At 41.9% G+C, this 25,975-nt stretch overlaps 1 protein-coding gene across 1 annotated transcript in view; it reads right to left on the bottom strand.

Moving 5' to 3' along the window:
- Positions 1 to 25,975, bottom strand: part of LOC126248960 (pleckstrin homology domain-containing family G member 7-like) — a 191,069-nt gene that overhangs the window by 80,013 nt on the left and 85,081 nt on the right. The window contains exon 5 of the mRNA XM_049950495.1: positions 7,711 to 7,885. Within this exon, the coding sequence (XP_049806452.1) occupies positions 7,711 to 7,885 (175 nt within the window). The remainder of the gene's footprint in view (positions 1 to 7,710; positions 7,886 to 25,975) is intronic.

Below are 25,975 nucleotides of genomic sequence, written 5' to 3'. Positions count from 1 at the left end.
GCAACAGAGAAAAAGTGATTAACAATTATGACGACATTTTAACTCACACGTCATCAAATCTTAAACTAGGAGCAGGGAGTATTCTTATGTATAATATTAGTTGGTAAACGTATGGTTTCTCCAAGCCAGTCCTTAGATATGCAGTCCTAATTATCTCTACAAATACTGGAAACTATCTGCTCCGTTAGGCACTCTACTCTGATTCTGCCACGAACTATTTTCTGCAAAGTGTGTCACATGACATATTATGCTATGAAACATAGAGAGAGCCCAGATTAAATCAACAAAATCTGCCTGTTGTGTGTGTGCCCACTGCTACTATTTCTGGACGGAGTTTTGAAAAAGAGACTCTATACACTGACATCGAAGATCAGGTGCCGTCCAAGTTCTGGCTTATGTCATATATGAATACCTAAAATTACTTTTTAATGAGATTCAAGTCGTTACGAGTGCAGAATTCGTTACTACAACTGTAGCCGTCTGTGGTGATATTAGAATAATAATATGGACGGCTGTGATTTGGAAAAAGATTTTGTGAGGTATGAAGTGGCACACTATCACTTTATGAGCGTGAATGTATAGTAGTCTACACCAGTAAATACGAGTATCAATCGAAAAAATATTACTGAAACGATGTAGAGAAAAACGAGCAAATACGAGGGAATTACAGGAAGTAAGTTACACATTATTATTGCAGACCAAGTAAATTTTATTGAATCATGCACTACACTTCAAAGTTCGGAACGTTCTACTTATTGCTCAATTCCTCGATGACAAAATCTGCTCCTTGGCCTCGGAACCATTCGAGAACCAATGTTTGAACGACTTAATCGGAAAATCTGCAGTTACTACGAACCAGTTCCTCGACTGCCTGGTCCCTTAGTCTGTGGTCGATGTTGATGACCTTATTTCCCTATCATCTTCACCCACGTCTGTGCTATCTTGCTCAAATTTTTGATGCCATCTTCACAACGGGTGGATGCGACATTACATATGGTCTGTATACCGCCAGAAATTCATGGCGAATCTGCTTCCAAATTAGACGTTTTTTCCACGAGAATCATTATGTCCCGCATACTTCAACTTTGTAGTAGGCCCTACGTCTCCAGTCGCCGTGCCATTTAACTCCCACACTGCGACCCTCCTGTTATCCGCACCGCAGCAAAAATGCGTCTCCAGGAAACCCAGAACATATATTCTCTTCTGACGACGTCCCATTCTTGTTGCGCAATCATTTAAGACTGCGAGGTCATGTATAACTTACTTTTTGAAGTTCCCTCGCATCAAGTAAAGAGGCATTTATTGTAGTGCCAGCCAAGCACGTGTCACTACGTTTCTACGTCATTTCCTCCATGGCTAAAACGTTTATTGCCTCTTGGGACCAGTTCATGTATCGTCGAGGACGAAATTGGGCCTGAGACGATAATGTTTTGATGACAAAATATCGTACTTGTTCCATCGTCTTGGAAATGCCATGAAATGTCCCATATGTCCAGTTGTCGATTCCATCTTATTCAGAAATTATCCAGTCGCTTTAGAAGGCTTTAAACGACCACTGTCACAAGATTCGGTATGATCTATGCACACACCTACCAACTATTTACACACATCGAAAAAAGTTTTGCATCACTACGTTTCCCAGAACTCCTGAACATAGACTTTGACTGTGGATATTGTATCAGAGACACAGTCCCTTTGACTGTTCAGAGATGTCACCCAACCTGCCCAAAGATATAAACAAGCATGCATGAGCAGCGCCTATTAGACGGAGAGGGTCCGACAGCCGATCAGTTCCAGTCATTCCTCCAGGAAGGAGGTACACGGCTCTTGTTGTCTGTAGTTCAACCATGCCTAGACTGTCAATACCGGAGGTCGATCGCGTCCGCATTGTTATTTGGTGCCAGGAAGGGCTCTCAACAAGGGAAGTGTCCAGGTGTCTTGGAGTGAACCAAAGCGATGTTGTTCGGACATGGAAGAGATACAAAGAGACAGGAACTGTCTTTGCCATGCCTCGCTCAGTCCACCCAAGGGCTACTACTACAGTGGATGACCGCTACCTATGGATTATGACTCGGAGGAACCCTGAGAGCAGCGCCATAATGTTCAATAATGCTTTCCGTGCAGCCACAGGACGTCGTGTTACGACTCAAACTGCTAGCAATAGGATGCATCATGCGCAAAAAAGTTTTCAAAAAAGTTTTGCATCACCTCGGTTCCGAAAGTTCCGGAACCTGTACAGAAAATTGGAATAGAGATCAACATAAACATTATTTCCGCCCGTTTTATTGCTCATTAAAACCACACATTGCATGTTATACCATAGTACAGCTAGACCTTCAAAGGTGGTGGTCCAGATTGCTGTACACACCGGTACCTCTTATACCCAGTAGCACGTCCTCTTGCATTGATGCATGCCTGTATTCGTCGTGGCATACTATCCACAAGTTCATCAAGGCACTGTTGGTCCAGATTGTTCCACTCCTCAACGGCGATTCTGTGTACATCCCTCAGAGTGGTTGGTGGGTCACGTCGTCCATAAACAGCCCTTTTCAATATATCCAAGGCATGTTCGATAGGGTTCATGTCTGGAGAACATGCTGGCCACTCTAGTCGATCGATGTCGTTATCCTGAAGGAAGTCATTCACAAGATGTGCACGATAGGGGTGCGAATTGTCGTCCATGAAGACGAATGTCTCGCCAATATGCTGCCGATATGGTTGCATTATTGGTCGGAAGATGGCAATCACGTATCGTACAGCAGTTACGACGCCTTCCAACACCACCAGCGGCGTACGTCGGCCTCACATAATGCCACCCGAAAACAGCAGGGACCTCCACCTTGCCGCACTCGCTGGGCAGTGTGTCTAAGGTGTTCATCCGGACCGGGTTGCCTCCAAACACGTCTCCGACGATTGTCTGGATGAAGGCATATGCGGATCTCATCGCTGAAGAGAACGTGATTCCAGTCCTGAGTGGTCAATTCAGCATGTTGTTGGGCCCATCTGTAAGGCGCTGCATGGTGTCGTGGTTGCAAAAAAATGGCTCTGAGCACTATGGGACTTAACATGTGAGGTCATCAGTCCCCCAGAACTTAGAACTACTTAAACCCAAATAACCCAAGGACATCACACACATCCATGCCCATGGCAGGATTCGAACCTGCGTGCGTTGCGGTCGCGCGGTTCCAGACTGAAGCGCCTAGAACCACTCGGCCACACCGGCCTGCGTCGTGGTTGCAAATATTGACCTCACCATAGATGTCGGGAGTGAAGTTGAGCATCATGCAGCCTAATGCGCAGAGCCGTAACACGACGTCCTGTGGCTGCACGAAAAACATTATTCAGCATGGTGGCGTTGCTGTCAGGGTTCCTCCGAGCCATAATTCGTAGATAGTGGTCATCGAATGCAGTAGTAGCCCTTGGGCAGCCTGAGCGAGGCATCATCGACAGTTCCTGTCTCTCTGTATCTCCTGCATGTCCGAACAACATCGCTTTGGTTCACTCCGAGACGTCTGGGCACTTCCGTTATTGAGAGCCCTTCCTGGCGCAAAGTAACAATGCGGACGCGATTCAACCGCGGTACTGACCGTCTAGGGGTTGTTGAACTACAGACAAAACGATCCGTTTACCTCTTTCCTGGTGGAATGAGTGGAACTGATCGGCTGTCGGACCCCCTCCGTCTAACAGGCGCTGCTCATGCATGGTTATTTACATCTTTGGGCTGTTCAAAAATGGCTCTGAGCACTATGGGACTTAACATCTGAGGTCATCAGTCCCCTAGAACTCAGAACTACTTAAACATAACTAACCTAAGGACATCATACACATCCATGCCCGAGGCAGGATTCTAACCTGCGACTGTAGCGGTCGCGCGGTTCCAGACTGAAGCGCTATAACCGCTCTGCCACACCAGCCGGCTCTTTGGGCGGGTTTAGTGACATCTCTGAACAGTCAAAGGGACTGTGTCTGTGATACAATATCCACAGTCAACGTCTATCTTTAGGAGTTCTGGGAACTGGGGTGATGCAAAACTTTTTTTGTTGTATTTACTACCAGTCCACTGTGAACTTCATACGATTGACGACAAATGATTACCAATCTTATGACCGAGCAAGGTGGCGCAGTGGTTAGCACATTGGACTCGCATTCAGGAGGACGACGGTTCAATCCCGCGTGCGGCCATCCTGATTTAGGTTTTCCGTGATTTCCCTAAATCGCTCCAGGCAAATGCAGGGATGGTTCCTTTGAAAGGGCACGGCCGACTTCCTTCCCTAATCCGATGATACCAATGACCCCCAAACAACCCCAACTAATCTTATGTTTCCAGCATTAGAAATCATATCGCTACCGAGATCACAGATGTAAACCATTTTACGAGGACGTGCTGGAAACTAAAGATTCCGAATTTTTTGTGCGGACACTCTTAAATAAAACAAGCTTTATTAACATTCTACTTCTTTATTCTTCATGTTTACGTATTTATTTCTCAACGTAATCACCCTGGTGACGAACAAATTTCCTCCAACAAGAAACTACTTTGTTGATACCGCCACAAGCGAATCATTGAGTTTGTTGACGGAGCCGCAGGCTCATCTATGATTGCACCGCTTCATCACTATCAAAGTGAAGTCCTCGAAGGTGTTCTTTAAGTTTTGGAAAGAGATGAAAATCGGATGGCGCCAAGTCGGGACTGTATGGAGGACGATCGGTACAGTGAATCCAAGGCGTCGGACTGTTGTAGACGTCGCAGTACTCATGTGTGGACTGGTAATAGGCTGCAGGCGAGGGTGCTCTGTGGGTGGACGAACTGATTTCTTCACGATTATTAGTCTAATGTTTTACCTGTGTAACGTATTGTAAAAATTGTCTTTGGCCATGTCGTTTTCCCTTCCTACTATTTGCACAGGGTATTTAGAAGTATTTGGAACAAACGCTAGAATCGAAACAACAGAGAATACTACAGTGAATAAATCGCCTATGGAGCATTTATACTGAAGTACATGCATTGCATAAAATGTGATACAGTGTATCCCTACTACAATGCTATTCCCTACGATGGGGTCTCAGTTGAACGAGGTAACTTCATCAACTTACGTAAGTCACACCTGGGTGGGTATAAGTCCCATGGCAGCTAATCACGAACATTGGTTTAGTGTCAACGTTTAGTGTGATGTTCCCCATGATCATCTGATCGGCCAAGTACACACGACCTTCTTGAGGGACAAGTTGCTTGGACTACTGGAAACTGTATCTCTAGCAGTCCTCCGCGTCATGTGGTTTATGCAAGATGAAGAACCGGCGCATTTCAGTCTGCTGTGTTATCTGTTTACCAGTGTAATGTCAAACAAGGATACGTGCCTGCTGTGTTTCGCACACACTGTCTGCCCCAGCTTCGGCAGGAGTGTACATTTCTCTAGCCGACTAGCGAGCCACGAAATTGACAATTTTCCACGTTTTTAAAATCACTTTCTGTGTGTCACAGCATCTAAATTTTTGACATAGTGTTTCTCTTGGTGTATTCTTGTTAGATAAAAAAAATTCTGGGCAGTTTTCGACATATGAGATAATACCATTCCCTTGTCAGCGGTACAGTACACTGAATCAAAGATCAGGGCTAATTTTCCAAGAAATATCCATGTTCGGCATTCCCACGCTTTCACAATCTCCAGAAAACTGCTGAAAAAGTAAGATGAGGAAGTCATATGCCTTTCCTTGGTTCTTCTTCAACCGCTCATTGAATGTTATGTATTGGTTTTACTAGTTATTCATGCTTTCCGTGTCACAAGATCGTTCGGAGTGCAGGTTTGAATGAGTCCACGTCCAGACGTACAATCTGAAAACATAATTGTTCGTGTACGTACATGCTGGCACTTTTTCTCGTATTATACTACCATTGTGGCTGAGGTGAGTAAATCGTAATGAGTGCAGTGGTCATCGAGCTAAATGGGAAAATGTATCATTGTTGAATGTTGCGATGTACGTGAGTACAGCTGGTAGCGTGCAGCTCCCGGTCGGGGCACTCAGTATTGCGTATTGCATTTCCAACCTCGTCCGTAGTATAGTAATGTTTAGTTCAGCAGCCTGCAAGTGTTCTCAGAGGTGATGTATCAAGTAAAATGGCGTTGGGCTACGACACGTGACTCTTATTCTGAGGACACCCTACTTAATATTTTTAGTGGTGTTCATAAATCACTAATGGGGAAACTGCAACATAAGGCCACAGCCAATTTCCTCGCCTTATTTAGTTCATTAGTGTTTGTGCACCACTTTTTTCATCTATCCGCCCTTCTAAAAGTTTTCACTATGTGCTGGCATTAGGTTTCATGCTCTCTCTTGACTTTCATATACATACATAACAACAGAAAAGCACCACTGCATTTCAAAAGCGGATTTTACAGTCAAGCTCCTGCCATAAAAAGCAGTGAGGGCTCCCTGCGGTTACCGCGCTCACTCATTCTGTGAATCCTGAAAATGACATGTACAGCTGCTGTCAAATAAGGGCGTCGTATTGCGATTTCCATTCATGAAAAATCTTGGCGAGACGCATGCATACTTCGATAAAAATGATTTATGTAAAGCCAAAGGTTGGATTTCCACACACTATGAGTCCTCTGACGTCTCATACGCCATCACAGACCCCCAAGTAGGTTCTTAAACATACATTCTTATACTGAAACCACCAAAAACACTCAACTAGATGCTAAATTACGTTCAGCCTCCGTTGTGCGACAAATGTTTATGGCAGACCTTTCTGTGTTGCAAGAGTTCGACTACGTAATACTCTATCTACTGAAATAAGAGACATTAACATTTTTCTGCCCCGAAAAATAAACTAACTCCTTACCTATTGAAACAGCCGTAGCTTCGATTTTACTCCACCCTGAGCTCTTGCACACCACTAAGCATAGCTTCTCAGATTTTGTTATCCATAGTCTTAAAGGGAAGCGGAAATTACGTGGACCTGAAGAGGATGGCAAAAGACAGGAGAGCATGGCGAGTTACAACGTCAAAATCTGTCTTTGGGCAGAATACTGTTGATGGTGATGAGAGATATAATTATGTTTGGCCCTCTTTCTGAATTTTCTTCTTCCTGCTGTGCTTTTATTATTCTCCTTTCCTTTTTATTATAAATTTATTTATTGCATTATAGTTATTATGCCGTAAAGAGATCATCCAGTTCTTATAATTTTAAGTGTCTGGTCCGATGCAAGGACAAGGTGCGACCTTTCTCGTTTGTCCAAGTGAAATATCTGACTACAGAAACAGTAAAATAAATTGGTCAGAGTCAAGGTAAAACGATTTAGTTCACCGAATGTTTCAACATAACTTCTATCTTGTATATACGTACTACTTTTTGTATGGCTATCTACACTAATATTTACTTATCTAATTGCCATATTTAACCTTCGACTAAAGGATTAAAAGTTCCTCTTCTTTAGTTCAGCTACTCTGTCCATTGCTAGTGATAATGGAGCTAGTGGTAAACTATTGTGAATCATTCTGCTTACATCCCACTGTTCTTTGTACTGTCACCCACAAGGAGCGTTCTCTCACTACATTCCATTAAATTTCGGTGTCCCGCCTCTTTTGTGTGACTAGTTAATCTGTACATACTTCTCATACTGTATTTTATTGTTATCGCTGCCATAAAATTGCGAAAACTACGTAAAACAAGATTAAGAATAAAAGCATTCACACATTGTTACTTACTGATGGAGTTTTCCTCAACTTCTAGAATCTGAGCTATCAATTCTCTCTCTGCTGGTTCTTCAGTCCTCGTTTCTACTTCCTTTAGGATAAGTGGAACTTTCATTATGTGCTGTACTGGAGCCACTAGCAAATCTGTTAGCTGCAGCTTCTTGCATCTCGGATCCCTGTTGCACCACTTTATGAAAAAGCAAACGAATTTGAATGTTAAGTCACACCACATACGAGCAGTCATTGATATATATAAAGAAGAGTCTACGTTAGTTTATAACTCACAAAAATCTAGTTTTATTCTGATCTTGATGAAATTTTGCATACATTCCCTTCAAGACTAAAGGTAGATCACTGCCTACATAAAGAGTTCGTAATCTGACTTGAAACATACATGCATCTAATATATAAAGCGGAAAGGTTGTTACAAAAACTCTCTAAAAGTTCTCGGCCAACTTACTTCATATTTCTACAGGACCCCCTAATGAAGATTTGGGCAGACATAGGCCATATATTTTTTAATATTCACAATATAAAAATCTTTATGTAATATATAAAGGAGAAAGGTTGATACCAAACGTCTCGAAAAGTACTTGACCGATTTACTTCGAAGTTCTAGCCTGATTTACTTCAAATTTCTACATTCAGATGAAACAATGAAGAAAGTTAATGAAAATTTAAATGCCTACCAGACGAAATACATCGTTGTAAACTGACCATACACTGAGGTGACAATAGCCATGGGACAGCGATATGCATATATACAGATGGCGGAAGAATCACGTACTTAAGATACAAAAGGGCAGTTCATTGGTGGAGCTGTCATTTGCATTCAAGTGATTCATATGACGTGATTATGGCCGCAAGAAGGGAATTAACAGTCTTTAAACGCCGAATGGTAGTTGGAGCAAGACGCATGGGAAATTCCGTTTCGGAAATCGTTAGGGAATTCATTGTTCCGAGATCCAGTGTCTAAAGTGTACCGATAATACCAAATTTCAGGCATTATCTCTTACCACAGACAACGCAGTGGCCGACGGGTCTCAATTAACGACCGACAGATGCGGCGTTTGCGTAGAGTTGTCAGTGCTAACAGACAAGCAACCTTGCGTGAAATAGCCGCAGAAATCAGTGTGGGATGTGTGGTGAAATTCGGCGTTAATTGCAGCAGATGACCGACGCGAGTGCCTTTGCTAACAGCACGAGCCGGCCGGAGTGGCCGAGCTGTTCTAGGCGCTACAGTCTAGAACCGCGCGACCGCTACGGTCGCAGGTTCGAATCCTGCCTCGGGCATGGATGTGTGTGATGTCCTTAGGTTGGTTAGATTTAAGTAGTTCTAAGTTCTAGGGGACTGATGACCTCAGAAGTTAAGTCCCATAGTGCTCACAGCCATTTGAACCATTTTTTTAACAGCACGACATCGCCCCCGGTGCCTCTCCTGGGCTCTTGACAATGTCGGTTGGACCGTAGATGACTGGAAAACTGTGGCCTGGTAGGCTGAATCACGAATTCAGTTGGTACGAGCTGATGGCAGGGTTCGAGTGGGGTGCAAAACCTACGAAGCCATGGACCCAAGTCGTCAACAAGGCACGGTGCAAACTTGCGGTGGCTTTATAGTGGTGTGGGCTGTGTTTACATGGAGTGGACTGGATCCTCTGGCCAAACTGAACTGATCATTGATTGGAAATGGTTATATTCGGCTACTTGGAGACCAAACAACATTGGGATTTTTGTGGATGACCATGCGCCGTGTCACCCGGCCACAGTTGTTCGCGATTAGTTTGAAGAACATTCTGGACAGTTCGAGCGACTGGTTTGGCCGCCCAAATTTCCCGAAATTCATCACGTCGAACATTTATGAGACATAATCGAGAGGTCAGTTCGTGCACAAATTCCTGCACCGGCAAAACTTTCGCATTGTAGACTACTATAGAGGTAGCATGGCTAATTATTTCTTCAGGAGGCTTCCAACGACTTTTTGAGTCCATACCACGTCGACCTGCTGACATAATCCGGGAAAAGGGAGGTCCGACACGACATAAGGAAGTATCCCATGATTTTTGTCACCTCAGTGTAACTCCTGTCGCGAGAATAATTACAACGGCAATACTCGTCTTGGATATAGTACCATCAGGTGTCACTAGATCACGGGACAAGCGAAAGCTCGAGAAATTGCCGGAAACATGATTGTAAACTCTTATTTGTTGATTAGATACCCTCGTGATATATGACGTATACTCTAGAAGATACTTTAGTCCGATTTCCACAGTTACTTTTATTATTAAGATTCACAGTGCTATACAAACGCTAAGACAGGTGGTGAATATAGTACCAACAAAAGTCACTAGATCACGGACCGATCAAATCACCGAACAGAACCCGAGATTTCCCGAAGTGTGGCATAAACTGTTTCAACAGTTCGAGTCGTGATCAAGCACAGCCCTACTCGAAACAGTGCAAACTGAGCTGAAGCAATAGAAGATGAATTCTCCAGTGCGATACTTGTCGCAAAATGTAGCGACAAATGGCGCAACTAACCATCTTTTCACACAGGGGAGAACGCATTCAGTCGTCGCATTCCGTTGACAAATAGTGATTCAAACATGCCCGTCGATTTAAAGCGATTGCAATGTTCCATGCGGCTTGCATTCGCTATGAGTACCAATACGACAAACGCCAATCACTTTTTGTGCCATATATTAAACACCCGGTTAACGCCGGGCACTGCAGCTAGTGTAATATATTCTTTAAGTGACGAAAATTGTATTTTAAAACATAGCCATATAAATCTGATCAAATCAAATAGCATGATTATCCTAGGTAATATTTAATAATCTCGTTTTAAATTAGAGGATGCACACGTTCAAGGAATTAATTACAACGATTCGATATCTTGTAAGCTGTAATGTCTGCTAATGCGTTTATCTCACAGACCTCAGGAAAGCAAACGAGGCACCCTCTCCCCTGGTGAAATGCAGAAATCGCTCTGCAGTTAGGGGCAAGCGGGCGTCACTGTGAAGTCCAAAACGTTAGAAGAGAGCACAGTATCTTTTCAGATAGCGAGGGCAATGGCTCAACAAATAATTTTATAAATTAGAAAAAGGTCGTAGAAAGAGTTTCTGAGTTCGGTAAATCATTCCCCTGTACCCAAAACAGTATGGGGATCAATCAGAACGATTTCAGGATAAAAAGTACAAATACAGTAGCTGCCACGAAACGAAAAATTGTTTTCACTCTTGGTGTAGTGTGCTGTAACATACACTGATGAGACAAAACGTTATGACCACTGCCGCCAAGAGACTGGCTGTCGACTGGTGACGTTGGGGACGCGTGACGAGACACGAATGGGGAATCGTTCTAGCGACGATACGGGCCACAAACGGAGAAGCGACTAAGGAAGGACTGTTAAGGTCCAACAACGGAGAACTAGCATCTCGGAAAAGACGATAGTGGTTGGCTGTTCGCGTGCTTCAACCGTGAGCATCTATGGAAAGTGGTAGAAGGACGGTGGACCAACGAGTAGGCGACAACGTGTTGGGCGTCCAAGCGTCATCACAGAACCAGAATGTCATAGGCTAGACTTCTCCTGTAAAGCAGAATAGACGGCGGTCTGTGGTAGAGCTCACGACAGAGTGCAGTGCTGGTGGAGGGACGAATGTTTCTTTGGACACCGTTCAGCGTACATTGTTGAACCTGGGGCTCCTTAGCAGAGAGGCCTACATGCTCCCATGTTGAGGAAATGACTTCGTAAATTATTTCACAAGCTGCGACATGGTCGCGAATAGAACAGTGATCCAGAAAGTGTAGCAGCAAATCAGTACCGAGACTGAAGTTGGTTATTGCTGATCGAAAACGATAGTCTGAGGACCTAAAATGTTTGCGATCATAGCCGCGAAATAAAGAAATTTGTCGTCAACTATGATCACACCGGGCAAGGTAGTATCGAGATTGACCGAACGAGGTAGCGCCATGGTTAGACCATTGGACTCGCATTTTGGAAGGACAGCTGTTCACATCCACGCTCCACCATCCGTGATTTCCCTAAATCGCTCAAGGAAAATGTCGGGATGGTTTCTTTGAAAGGGCACCGGCGATTTCCTGGCCCATCCTTCAAACATTCCGAGCTTGTGCTCCATGTCTAATGACATAGATGTCGACGGGACATTAAACCCTAATCTTTCTTAGTTCCCTTCATCGAGCCATCGAAATTGGATCGACGATCAATGGACACATGTTGCTTGGTCGCATGAATCACGTTTCCTGTTACACTAGGTAGCTGGTCGTATCCAGAAACGCCGTCACCTGGGCAAGCAGCAGTTCTCAACACGCACCTCGCTACGGGTGCAGATTGGTAGGGGCAGTGCTACGTTAGGGGCACCGGAAAGTAATGTTTTTTACATTAAATTCGAACAGATAAATTTTTAACAAGTTTTTATTTTTAATCAATGATGTAATCATCCTCGTTATCAACAACTTTTTGCCATCTAATGTTTAAATTTTCAATGCCCTGTCGATAAAAATCAATTGGATTTTGAGCAAAATACACACTATCTTGAGAAGGCATTTTGGAAATCATCCAGATTTTCACAGTTTTTGCCACTCAGAAAATGTCGTAGCGACCGGAATAAATGGAATTCTGATGACGCAATATCGAGCGAATGTGGCGGCTGAGGCAATACCTCCCACCCCCATTCATGAATTTTTTCTAGGGTACGTATTGTGCAGTGCGGTCTTGCGTTATCGTGTTGCAGAATAACGCCTCTTCTGTTGACAATCGCTGGGCATTCATCAGCTAAAGACTGATTTATTCAATCCAGTCGTTCGCATTAAAGTTCTGGATTCGTAGTTTGTCCACGTTTCAGTAATTCGAAATGAACGAGCCGGCGCATACGCCACCAAACACACAAAAGTGCCTGTTTTTGGGTTTTAAATTGGCTTAGCCGTACTTCCTAGCGATTCACTCGGACAGAGCCACTGCCCTTTGCTTTTTGGATTATCACAGAGAACACATTTTCAATCTCCAGTGATCTAGCGATCAAAAAATCTGTATTGCGACGCTGAAGCAATAAGTGGCGAGTGGTGGATCGGTTAGGTTTATTTGTCTTTATCAATCTGCTAAAAACGTTCTTGGGTACTCGAACAATGCTGTTTAAGAGTACTGACAGTTCCTCGTGCGGCGTGGCGGGGTTTTATATTCCGTATGCTGTGCAGGTTTTGATAAAAAACACCACCTCATACCTACAATTACTGAGGCCGCACAACTCTAGTAATGAAATAAACATCTGTCAATAAAAATTATATTGGGTGGTAGGATAATGGATTGGCTTCTGGAAAATAATGTCCAAAATTTCCACACAAAAATGTTTATTTGTTCTTATAACCAAAGAAACGGTTCTATTCAGTCCACATTTAAACTATTGGTTATTTTCGTGAAGTTCACAATTCATACACTCATTTCGCACGCACAGCAGCCAGAAATCTGTCAAAATCCGACCCGTGTTAAACAACGTTTCCATAGTCCTTAATTCCACCACTAACACGAGTTATGACATTCGGTCCTTCTGGTGGATTTAGAAAAAGAAATTGCTCGCCAAAAATGCTCAGTGGTTGAATACTGAAACATGCCACGCGGATACTAAGAAGGCCAAATTTTCACACGTGAATATCATTCCAACAATACAGTTCTAAAACTTCCAAATTTCACAAAACTGTCCGTAACTACATCAGCGTTAGTCACGACACATATCAAATGCGAGGAACTCAATATTCCTTCATTTTACACATTATTTTGACTCGCACTAGTAACATGACCGTCCGCGTTCAAAGCTAGCGAGAAGCTCCCTTCTTGTGGCCTCACTCCCAGTATAACTATCAAGTAACAAGTGGGAATCGTCTTAATTCTGATTGGCTAACCATGCTCGCTGCCAATCAGAATGCTCACTCATACTCGCTCCCAAACTGGCTTACACCAATCCTTACATACAGAGGCATCTACGTCATTCTGATATACAAATATTAAAGTAATGTTTAATAAACGAAAACAAAAAGGCAATAAATCAAGACACATTTTTTAGATACAGATAATACTCCAGCTGCCTTTCTGGCTACTCAGCTACAATAACAATCACACCTAGACATACGTCATCAGCAAAGTGGGTAAATTCCCTATGAACATTTTCCCACGACAGGCTTGCGTAACTCTTGCAGGTTATTTAAGACGGTATATAATGCAACATTAAATTTGACGAATGTCCCACGTGCACTCTCTCATTCACTCACATATACTCCCACAACAATCTTAGACACTAATAATAAATTTGTCTGATTTTTATACTACGAAAACGAAAAATAATTAAAATTTTAATATGAAAATCTCTATTAATTAATTCCGCCCCCTGCGATTTCTCTTTATGGTTTTATATGATACCAAAGGATAAACTATTGTATTTCTTAACTGAATTTAGTTTCCTAAATGTCGGTTTTTTATCTCTGAGACTATGATAGTTACAAAGCTGAAACTGGGATACAATCTTTTCCTGATTGTCAAAAGGTAGTGTACCGACTTTGAAAATGATTGAATAATATTTAATATCATTTATTTAGGTTCTTATAGGTGGTGAATGTACGCGACCAGATAGAGAGATTGGATAGCTTTCCCACGGCAGGTTGTGACAGATGCGCGCGCGTCTCCTGGTTAGGCCGGCAGATATCAGCCCCCGAAGTTACATCCAGGTAGCTATCCCAAAACAAACGTTCGCTCAGAACAAACTTGCGACGCTACACATCCCCTAAGAACCTAAAATCTCTCCTGAGCATATTTTATGGTTCTTATTGCGTACAAGTTTTATTTTTTTTCTCTTTTTTTTTAGTTCAATCTTTAACTACCACGGCACTGTTAATCAAAATTTGTTTTCCTCAATTAACCAAATATCTAAGCTACATGACAGTATTATATACAGTTACATTGAATATCAAGGGCTAGGACTGAATAGCATACAATCAAATTAAATTACAGAAAATTTCCATTTTTTTCTCATATCACATTTTTCTTACAAAATTATTCTTGAAGTCTCCTTTTTTTTTCAAAACTGAATTAACAAAATATTTACATCGGACAAATTTTACATTTGCTCTTGAAGCTACAAACTTTTTTCTCCAAACAAAAGTTTCTTACTCTTTCATTATGAATTTAAGCAAAAACAATCAGTTAACACTCCGCTCTATCAGCGTCCAAAAAATTGACTACAAATATAATTTTAGCACTGTGGAGGGTGTCCTTTCCTATCGCAGAATATATTCATTTCGATATGGTGGTCGTCTCTTTACCCAACATTTCTCTGACAACGTACTGGGGTTCTGATATCTACGTCCGATGAATGACATGGGTGCGGCGGATCACTTCTATTCAACACTTACATATGGGTCACATCATGGGCTCATCACTGGGACAGAGCGTCCAGCTCTGTCTCAAACTGGGTTCTCTCTCAATCTCGTATCAGGTTCTGTCATATTTTCGTTCCTGCAATATACAGTACGTCTAAGAGTCCATTCTTGATCTATACATACTACCCTAACATACATATATACTGTAATCAGCAATTGCTGCTCTCAAATTCAACATCAAAGGACTGTATGAAAAATTTTTCGAAAACTTTACTGTCCTCCACAATTTACTTCTTCTTTACACAAAAAATTTCTTTCTCAGGCAAATTCATATTTCACTGCAATTTAGCATTTTCTTTACAGTAGTTACATTTAATACTAATCCTTTCAGTAAAAAGTGAACTAACTGTCCCCAAAAAAATTCAACAGTACCCCAAAATTGGCACCATCACTGCATTCTTTTTTCAAAATCTCATAACGATTAAGCAAGTTACTGTTACAAAATCTGCTGCTTCATAAAAATCTCTCTTTCTTAACTCTTTTTCAGAAAACGAAATTTACTGCTTACCTTCACACAAATAAACTACTGTACACAAAGAAGAAAATACCGCATCATAAAATATCCTGCAAAGCTATCTCCGCCACCATCTGCGGCTCTAAGAAACATCATTAAACATTACACAAAGAAATACAAAATCATTAAGCACTGAAAATCATTCAGTCCACATCCTGCAGTCCTGCATCCCTTCTATATACATCTTACAAAAAGAGAAAACAATTTTATCACGTTACTAAAATTTACTTATGCCTGCTTCAGTAGCTTTGAGACCCATCCTACATAATACTATATACAAAGAATATCTATTCTATTGAAAAGTCCTCAGCAAAATCTCTGAAAATTATCCTTCCCGGCTCCTGTGGCTCTAGTAAAGTCCTCTCATTATACACATATTACATAAGAAATACACTAATATTGGCAAAAAATACCAAAAGTAATGTAGAAAATTTGAACATAACTCATACCACCTCGGTGGCTCTGCCCTTCTCGTAAACAATATTCAGGAAAATAAAAAAAAAATCCTTACAGAGCAGTACTGAACCTGCTAGCCAATTACTGTGGCTCTACATAATACATAACAGAAACTAACTCCTGCCAAATTCTGTGGCTCTCAAAGCACCTCTTACACCAGTCAGTTACTGTGCTTCTTCATCATTCCGTGATCAAATTACAATACTGGGTGGTCCATTGATCGTGACCGGGACAAATATCTCACGAAATAACCGTCAAACGAAAAAACCATAAAAAACGAAACATGTCTAGCTAGAAGGAGAAAACCAGATGGCGCTATGGTTGGCCCGCTAGATGGCGCTGCCATAGGTCAAACAGATATCAACTGCGTTTTTTTAAATAGGAACCCCCATTTTTTACTACATATTCGTGTAGTACGTAAATAAAGACGAATGATTTAGTTGGACCAGTCACAAACATATGGCTCACAATTTTAGACGAACAGTTGGTAACAGGTAGGTTTTTTAAATTAAAATACAGAACGTAGGTACGTTTGAACATTTTATTTTGGTAGTTCCAATGTGATACATGTACCTTTGTGAACTTATCATTTCTGAGAACGCATGCTGTTACAGCGTGATTACTTGCAAATACCACATTAATGCAATAAATGCTCAAAATGATGTCCAACCACCTCAATGCATTTGGCAATACGTGTAACGACATTCCTCTCAACAGCGAGTAGTTCACTTTCCGTAATGTTCACACATGCTTTGACAATGCACTGACGCATGTTGTCAGGCGTTGTCGTTGGATCACGATAGAAAATATCCTTCAACTTTCCCCACAGAAAGAAATCCGGTGACGTCAGATCCAGTGAACGTGCTTCGACGACCAATCCACCTGTCATGAAATATGCTATTCAATACCGCTCAACTGCACGCGGGCTATGTGCCGGACATCCATCATGTTGAAAGTACATCGTCATTCTGTCATGCAGTGAAACATCTTGTAGTAACATCGGTAGAACATTATGTAGGAAATCAGCATACATTGCACCATTTAGATTCCCATCGATAAAATGGGGGCCTATTTCCTTCTTCCCTTAATGCCGCACCATACATTAACCCGCCAAGGTCGCTGGTGTTCCACTTGTCGCAGCCATCGTGGATTTTCCGTTGCCCAATAGTGCATATTATGCCGGGATACGTTACCGCTGTTGGTGAATGACGCTTCGTCGCTAAGTTGAACGCGTACAAAAAATCTCTCGTCGTCCCGTAATATCTCTTGTGCCCAGTGGGAGAACTGTACACGACGTTCAAAGTCGTCGCCAAGCAAATCCTGGTGCTCAGAAATATGGTACGGGTGCAACTGATGTTGGTGTAGCATTCTCAACAGCGACGCTTTTGAGATTCCCGATTCTCGCGCAAGTTGTCTGCTGCTGATGTGCGGATTAGCCGCGACAGCAGCTAAAACACCTATTTGGGCATCATCATTTGTTGCAGGTCGTGGCTGACGTTTCACATGTGCCTGAACACTTCCTGTTTCCTTAAATAACGTAACTATCCGGCGAAAGGTCCGGACACTTGGATGATGTCATCCAGGATACCGAGCAGCATACATAGCACATGCCCGTTGGGCATTTTGATCACAATAGCCATACGTCAACACGATATCGACCTTTTGCGCAACTGGTAAACGGTCCATTTTCACACGGGTAATGCATCACGAAGCAAATACCATCCGCACTGACGGAATGTTACGTGATACCACGTATTTATACGTTTGTGACTATAATAGCGCTACCTATCACAAAGAGAAAAAAGTGGTCCAACTAAAACATTATTGTTTCTTTACGTACTACACGAATATGTAATAAAAATGAGGGTTTCTATTTTAAAAAACGCAGTTGATATTCGTTTGACTTATGACAGCGCAATATAACGGGCCAACCATAGCACCATCTGGTTTCCCCCTTAACGCTAGACGAGTTTCGTTTTTTGTAGTTATTTCGTTTGATGCATATTTCCTGAGATATTTGGCCTGGTCACTATCAATGGACCACCCTGTATATACACAGTACATACAAAAAAAGGTCCTCATAGAAAAACATTAAGCTCGACTCATTCCAACTTACGTGGCCCTCGAACACCTCTTATTCATTATATTCAAGAAAACATACACTATTGACAATATTAAATAAACTTTAGTCCACCTCTCTGGGGCCACTTATCTTTATGTTAGGTTTGGTCTGTATTTTTAGTCCACTATTGGAATTAATGTGTCAATGTGTAAGTTTATGCTGTTTGGTTGAAAAACCGCTATGCTGATCACCTACACCAAGGGTAGGAGGGAGGAGCGTTGTTGCCGCAGTGTTCACATCGCTCACCAGGCCCGTAACCCGTTAGTAGAGCTGAGTGGCAATACAAGGAGTCACCTACGCCAATGATAAGAGGAAGGAGCATTGTTACCTCAGTCGCCTCTTCTACTTTCGACAAGTCGGTAACTAGATAGTATTGTGAAGGGTCCGTACAAGGGCCTGCGCAAGAATGGGATGACCGTCTAAGGACGCTGTCAATAGTTTAAGTGTTCACATCACTCAACAGGTCCGTCACCCATTGGTAGTACTGAGTGGCAATACAAGAAATTGCAATGGATGGATAGAAAAGTGTTCCTTCCTTAGTCCCAAAGGTGGGGAGCAAGGACGCATAGATTAAAGAGATAGATAGGCGACCGTTTCAGGAAAACGAAAATTGAAGAAACAAACCGATCAGCTGGGCACTCTGCGGGCGCTAACCGCAACGTGCAAGACACGCGGCCCTGGAGTAAAAAGTCAGATCGGAGAATAGGGTAGTAATCCGGTGTAGTACTGCGGTTTTAGTCTTCTTTCTGAATGTACTGCTTTAAATCAGTAATGTTTCTTAAACCCAGTAATTTGTGTGACTTAACTTTTACTAGTTTGAAAGCATTGGCATGAGGTTTGGCTGCAATCCTAAAAGGTCCCACATATTCATCAGTAAACTTTTTCCTCTCAGCCGTAATCTTTTTTGATTTCTCTCGTGTTTTCACAAGCACTAGGTCACCGATTTGAAAACTTGTTGGACTTGCCCTCGCAACATGTCTCATTTTCCTCTCCAGAGCCTTTTTTCTGGTATTTGCTGGCGCTAATTTTTTCTTATGTTCCATTGCCAATTCAGTAAGTTTAGGGAACTCTATCAGGTCAAATAATAGGTTATTTGGTCTAATCCCACACATTAATTCTACTGGAGGCAAACCAGTGGCTTCATGTTTTAGATGGTAAATCACTTCTTCGAAATATTCTAAGTAGTTGGCACAAGTGGAATGCTTCTAACTCTGAAATACTGTAATTCTTTTCAGCTTGTTGCAATGAACGACTAGAAAACGATATTGTTTTGTGGACCTCTTCTTCACCAACTGTTTCGATCTGGAATAATTCCACCTCCAGATCGTAACCACATGCATCTGATCACAGACAGAAAGGTTTAGAAAAATCAGGATGGTTCAAAATTTTAATACTCACCAGAGCCTCTTTAAGTTCTTCAAATGTAGTTTGACACTCCTAAGTTCATTTATAAGGTACGTTCTACTTAAAAAGTTCCCTCAGACGAGGTGCATTAAGCAACTGACCAGGTACAAATTTTCGGTAAAATCAAAAAAGGCCAAACATACCTTTTAACTCTCTTCTTGTGGTCGGTGCTGCATAATCGCTAATGGTTTTTATCTTTTCTGGATCGGGCATGATTCCATTGCCACTAACAATATGTACCAGGAATTTAATTTCTTTCTTTATAAATTCCGTTTTGTCCAATTTCACTTTCATTCCCCCTTTTTTAATTGTGTCTAATACTTTGTCTAACAACATACAGTGATCTTCCCAAGTGGGAGCTGAGATTAATGCATCGTCCACATAAGCAGTAATTCTCCTAAGCAGTAGGTCTCCTAGAACCCGGGACATTGCCCCAACAAATGCACAAACGCTAATGTTTAAGCCAAGGGGCACAACCTTATATTGCTAACATCTCCCCTCAAACATGAAATCTGTGTAATTTCGGGATTCTTTCGCCAAAGGCAGGTACCAGTAGCCACACGTTACAACCATGGACGTAAAAAATTTTGCACCTTTAAATATTTGTAGCAATTCTTCAATGTTCTCCGACCTATCACTTCCTGGCAATACAGTTTTATTTAACGCTCGGGCGTCCAAAACAAGCCTAATGGAACCATCCTCCTTTCGTACTACAACCAATGGGTTATCATATACACTCATTGCCCTGTCTATGATTCCCCATTCGAGCATTTTCTGAATCATATCTCGAACTGCTTCTTTATATACACTACTGGCCATTAAAATTGCTACACCAAGAAGAAATGCAGGTGATAAACGGGTATTCATTGGACAAACATATTATACTAGAACTGACATGTGATTACATTTTCACGCAATTTGGGTGTATACATCCTGAGAAATCAGTACCCAGAACAACCACCTCTGGCCGTAATAACGGCCTTGATACGCCTGGACATTGAGTCAAACAGAGCTTGGATGGCGTGTACAGGTACAGCTACCCATGCAGCTTCAACACGATACCACAGTTCATCAAGAGTAGTGACTGGCGTATTGTGACGAGCCAGTTGCTCGGCCACCATTGATCAGACGTTTTCAGTTGGTGAGAGGTCTGGAGAATGTGCTATCCAGGGCAGCAGTAGAACATTTTCTGTATCCAGAAAGGCTCGTACAGGACCTGCAACATGCGGTCGTGCATTATCCTGCTGAAATGTAGGGTTTCGCAGGGCTCGAATGAAGGGTAGAGCCAAGGGTCGTAACACATATGAAATGTAACGTCCACTGTTCAAAGTGCCGCCAGTGCGAACAAGAGGTGACCGAGAAGTGTAACCAATGGCACCCCATACCATCACGCCGGGTGATACGCCAGTATGGCGATGACGAATACACGCTTCCAATGTGTGTTCACCGCGATGTCGCCAAACACGGATGCGACCATCATGAAGCTGTAAACAGAACCTGGATTCATCCGGAAAAATGACGTTTTGCCATTCGTGCACCCAGGTTCGTCGTTGAGTACACCATCGCAGGCGCTCCTGATGCAGCGTCAAGGGTAACCGCAGCCATGGTCTCCGAGCTGATAGTCCATGCTGCTGCAAACGTCGTCGAACTGTTCGTGCAGTTGGTTGTTGTCTTGCAAAAGTCGCCATCTGTTGACTTCTGCACGATCCGTTACAGCCATGCGGATAAGATGCCTGTCATCTCGCCTGAGAGTGATACGAGGCCGGTGGAATCCAGCACGGCGTTCCGTATTACCCTTCTGAACCCACTGATTCCATATACTGCTGTTTGTATATGAGAAATCGGTTGGAAACTTTCTTCATGTCAGCACGTTGTAGGTGTCGCCACCGGCGCCAACCTTGTGTGAATGCTCTTAAAAGCTAATCATTTGCATATCACAGCATTTTCTTCCTGTCGGTTAAATTTCGCGTTTGTAGCATGTCATCTTCGTGGTGTAGCAATTTTAATGGCCAGTAGTGTACTTCGGGAACAGTAAATGGCTTTCAGAAAAAATGTGCGTCCTCTTTTACAGTCTAATAGCACTCATAATTCCTAATTAGGCCCAGCTGGTCTGAAACCACTTTACAATGATTGTTCAAAATTTGTCTCAAATCATCCTTTTGTACGTCAGTCAGTTCCGTTAATTCTTCTAATTTTTCGTCGATCCTAATCCTGACATTTTCTATCTCAGAAGGATACACTTCCTTTTTTTCCATATTCATTATAGCCTTCCATCAATGTAGCCGCCCTGCAGTATCGTATTGGAATGTCACTTTGTTCTTCGTTTACACTTGGTCTTTTTCCAATGAATGGAATAACTACAGGTTTCCCACTGATTTTTATAATTACATCATTCGACCCAAAATTTACCCATCCTTCATATTTATGCAAGAAGTCGGCACCTACTAACATTTCCACACTGAGTCCATTTATAACTAGAAAATTCTGTTTTATGGCTACCCCACTTACAGCTATTGGTAATAGGACTTCTTGTTTAACTACTTTCTTAGTTTTTACAATAGCTACAACAATGTTTAAACCACTCACTGGCATTACAACTATTTGTTTAGTCTTTGGGAGAGCATTTACAAAATTCCGTAATACAGCACACACTTCCGAACTGGTATCGATTAGACAGGGAACCTTTTCTCCAAACAGTGTCACATCAATTATAGGTTGTCCAATATATTATTTTCTGACTACAGACTCAGGTTCATCTAGTAAATCCCGCACTACTTCACACCTACCAAAACCAACCCCTTCTGTGGAAAGAACACATACCTTAACTGAGTCCTCTTTCACAGCCTTAGTAGTGGCAGCTTTAACAATCCTGTCCACTGTTGATAAATCAAAATATTTCTCTAGCTTCTCACCCTCTTTTATAACCTCTAATTCCGCAAGCCTCTCCAAGGTGTTGTCAGAATCTTCAAAATCATTTACTCCTTCCTCTTCTTCTGACCCCTCTTCCTCACTATTGAAAACTACTTCATTCAACCTATATACCACCTTCTCTACACTATTATACTCTTCCTTTGGGTACCTCCCCAACCGTTTCCCCAATGATAATGCTACTTCCACAGTCTCTGGTAGGCCTCTCATCTGTTTTGCAGTGCTGATTCACCCCCATCCCCTGATCTGAGTCTTCACTTTCTGTATTTAGTTCCTTCTTAATATGGTTCCTGCGATCTTTGTTTGAGCTTTCCCTTTCACAAAAAAACTACTGCATTTACTGAATAACCAAATTGTTTTACAGTGTCATTCTCCTCTACCCTTCTATTTTCTATTATGCTACCCCCATGCTGTTTAGTGGGTGCCTTCTTTATAAAGGGCGTCACTAGCGGGTTTAACTTATTTGATTTCAGTCTGCAAACGCTAGCGTTATTACAGATTGCTAACAGTTTTACTCCTGTGTGACGTCATTGCCTCTGACGTTTCTGCCACCTACCCGTTACGTCATCAGACTGCAGCTGATGGCAATCAAAGTATTGTACTCGGTCGTTGAACCTATTTCCAACATAGGATCCTCTCTCCCGGTATCTTTCTCTGTAAGTGTTACCTCTTTGTTCGCCTATTCTGTTTACAATGACTTCTGCTCTGTTGCCATTTGACCTAACAGGAGGCCTATACTCTCTTCTGTTATTTTCCTCTTCCTTTAAGATGTTTTCTGCTCGTTGAAGATAATTAACAAACCAGTCAGTGTCATCCCTAGGTGCCGAAATGATCTTATTTCGCCAGCTCAATTGCAATTTGTTTTCAATACTCATGATTATCTGTTCTTTCTCTACTTTTGCATTTAAAGAAGATAAGGCAGTCACCCACTTTTGTACGAATCTTTTAATGTTATCTCTCTTGGAATCACATTTTCCCCCCGATCAAAATTTATTAAACACTTCCATTTGCTTCCTCTTTCCCCAAAAGTCTTCAAAAATGCCTGAACTCTACTAATTTATCACATTTATCTGAAGCCAAATTCCCCCAGCTTCTAGCTTCTCCCATTAGATCAGAGGTGATGAATCCAATCTTTTGCTTGTCACTCCACACTTCAGGTAACACATCTTCAAAATCACACCAAAACTCTTTAGGGTGAACATTCTTATTTGGATCAAATTTCAAGAATTGGCGATGTGTTACTTAAGCAATTTCAGATGATTCTACTACCCCATTAGTTACTACACAGCCACTATGGTTGTTAACATTTTGCTCTACTCTGGTTAGTCTACCCTCATGCCCACACAACTGTTCATTGACACTGGTACTAAATGGCTGGCTATTAGTTTCCATGTTAGTAATTTTACTAGCCTGTTGCATACCAATCTTTGCACACATATCTTTTCCTTCTTTGATTTTACTTGCTAATACTGTGTAACTTTCCTCACAGTGTTTTTCTACATTATGAACCTGTTCATTAACTTTGTCTTATTCTAAATCTATTGTTGCTTTGACTGTTGGTTGTCCTCAGCAACTTGGTGAATCTGTGTAGTTAGTTCACTTTCCACTGTCACAACAGCAGTATTACATTCCTGTCTGACCTGATTAATGTCACTTTTAACATTATTGCTGAACAAAGTCATATCATTTTTCCAAGTATCCCTCAAATTCGAAATTTAATCTTCCATTTTGGATTCCATCTCATTTGACAAATTATCGAACCCTTGATTAACCTCCTGCATTAACCCATCTACTTCAGTGTGTAACTCATTTATTTCCAGACCTAATTTATTCATTTTAGTATCAAGGTCACTATCCATTTTATTAATTTTGGTGTCTATATCAGAACTTAATGACGATTTTATATCTGAATCCATCTCCTTCATATGTTTGAGAATATTTACAAACATATCTGAAACACTCTCTTTTGGTACACAAGCCACTGACCTTGATTCCAGTTTTATTTCTTTAACCATAACAGGTAGATATGGGACACTGGCTTCTGATACATTTTGTTCACTAGCAGTCCCACAATTAACATACAGTGAATCTGGCAAACTATTACTAACATTTGCTTGTGACACATCAAAACTGAAATTACCAATTGTGGAATCATTCTCATCTTTTACATTCCCCAAATCTACCCCCCAGTCTCTCTTTTACTATCGCCTGATTATTTTCAGCCATTCTGTAAAGTTTCTTGGCACACATACACACACAAAATTCTTAAGTAGAACACTACTTATCTTTTTCCTCGTCCGGATGACTGCACGGCGAGGTGATACAGCGGGTCCGTTCTCAAGACCCTGCTTCCACCGATCCAGTTTACGGGCCAGCACTCCCTACACAGCTACCAACTGCTCCGTCCACCGGTTTGCTGCTGTAGCGTGGCGCCTGTCGATCTTCAGCTGTCGGCGTGTAGTCTGCTACTGTGGATCGTTAGTTGTTCTCGCTGCCTTGTACACTTCACTAGTAACTTCGCACTCGTGTTCTTTGCTGCTGTGCTCCAACTACCATTCATTAGCACACTTGTCTATTGTCTCACATTAGTTCCTTTATCAATCGCGTGCGAATATCTTACGAGTCCATTTAAACACTGCTGCTTTTTTATAAAGTTCCTATCCACCGGAACTTTACTATAGTCTTCCCCGGAAACCGATGCACCAATTGCGGCGTGGCGGGGTTTGAATATTTCGTGCGCTGTGCAGGCTGCAAATTAGAAATTCACCTACCTGAGAACAGCGTCTGCTCGATGTCCCTTTGTAAGTAGGCTGTTTAGGTTTTTATGTTGGTAACGCCATGTAACGCTCTATATGAAAATCACTGACTGTGCTGTGTGCAGTCTGTGGCTGGCTTGCATTGTTGGAATTTGCTGTTGTAGTGTTGGGCAGTTAGATGTGAACAGCGCGTAGCGTTGCGCAGTTCGAGGTGAGTCGCCAGCAATGATGGATGTGGGGAGAGAGATGGCGGAGTTTTGAGAACGGATGATCTGGACGTGTGTCCATCAGAGACAGTAAATTTGTAAGACTGGATGTCATGAACTGATATATATGTTATGAATTTTGAACACTATTAAGGTAAATACATTGTTTGTTCTCTATCAAAATCTTTCATTTGCTAACTATGCCTAACAGTAGTTAATGCCTTCAGTAATTAGAATCTTTTATTAAGCTGGCAGTAGTGGCGCTCGCTGTATTGCAGTAGTTCGAGTAACGAAGATTTTTGTGAGGTAAGTGATTCAGGAAAGGTATAGGTTATTGTTAGTCAGGGCCATTCTTTTGTAGGGATTATTGAAAGTCAGATTGCGTTGCGCTAAAAATATTGTGTGTCAGTTTAAGCACAGTCATTTATAATTTTTCTAAGGGGACGTT

Source organism: Schistocerca nitens, chromosome 3 (assembly GCF_023898315.1).
Source record: "Schistocerca nitens isolate TAMUIC-IGC-003100 chromosome 3, iqSchNite1.1, whole genome shotgun sequence".
Classification (NCBI taxonomy): Eukaryota; Metazoa; Arthropoda; class Insecta; order Orthoptera; family Acrididae; genus Schistocerca; species Schistocerca nitens.
Note: the sequence above shows the minus strand (reverse complement) of the source record. Positions and strands in the feature narration are given on the sequence as shown.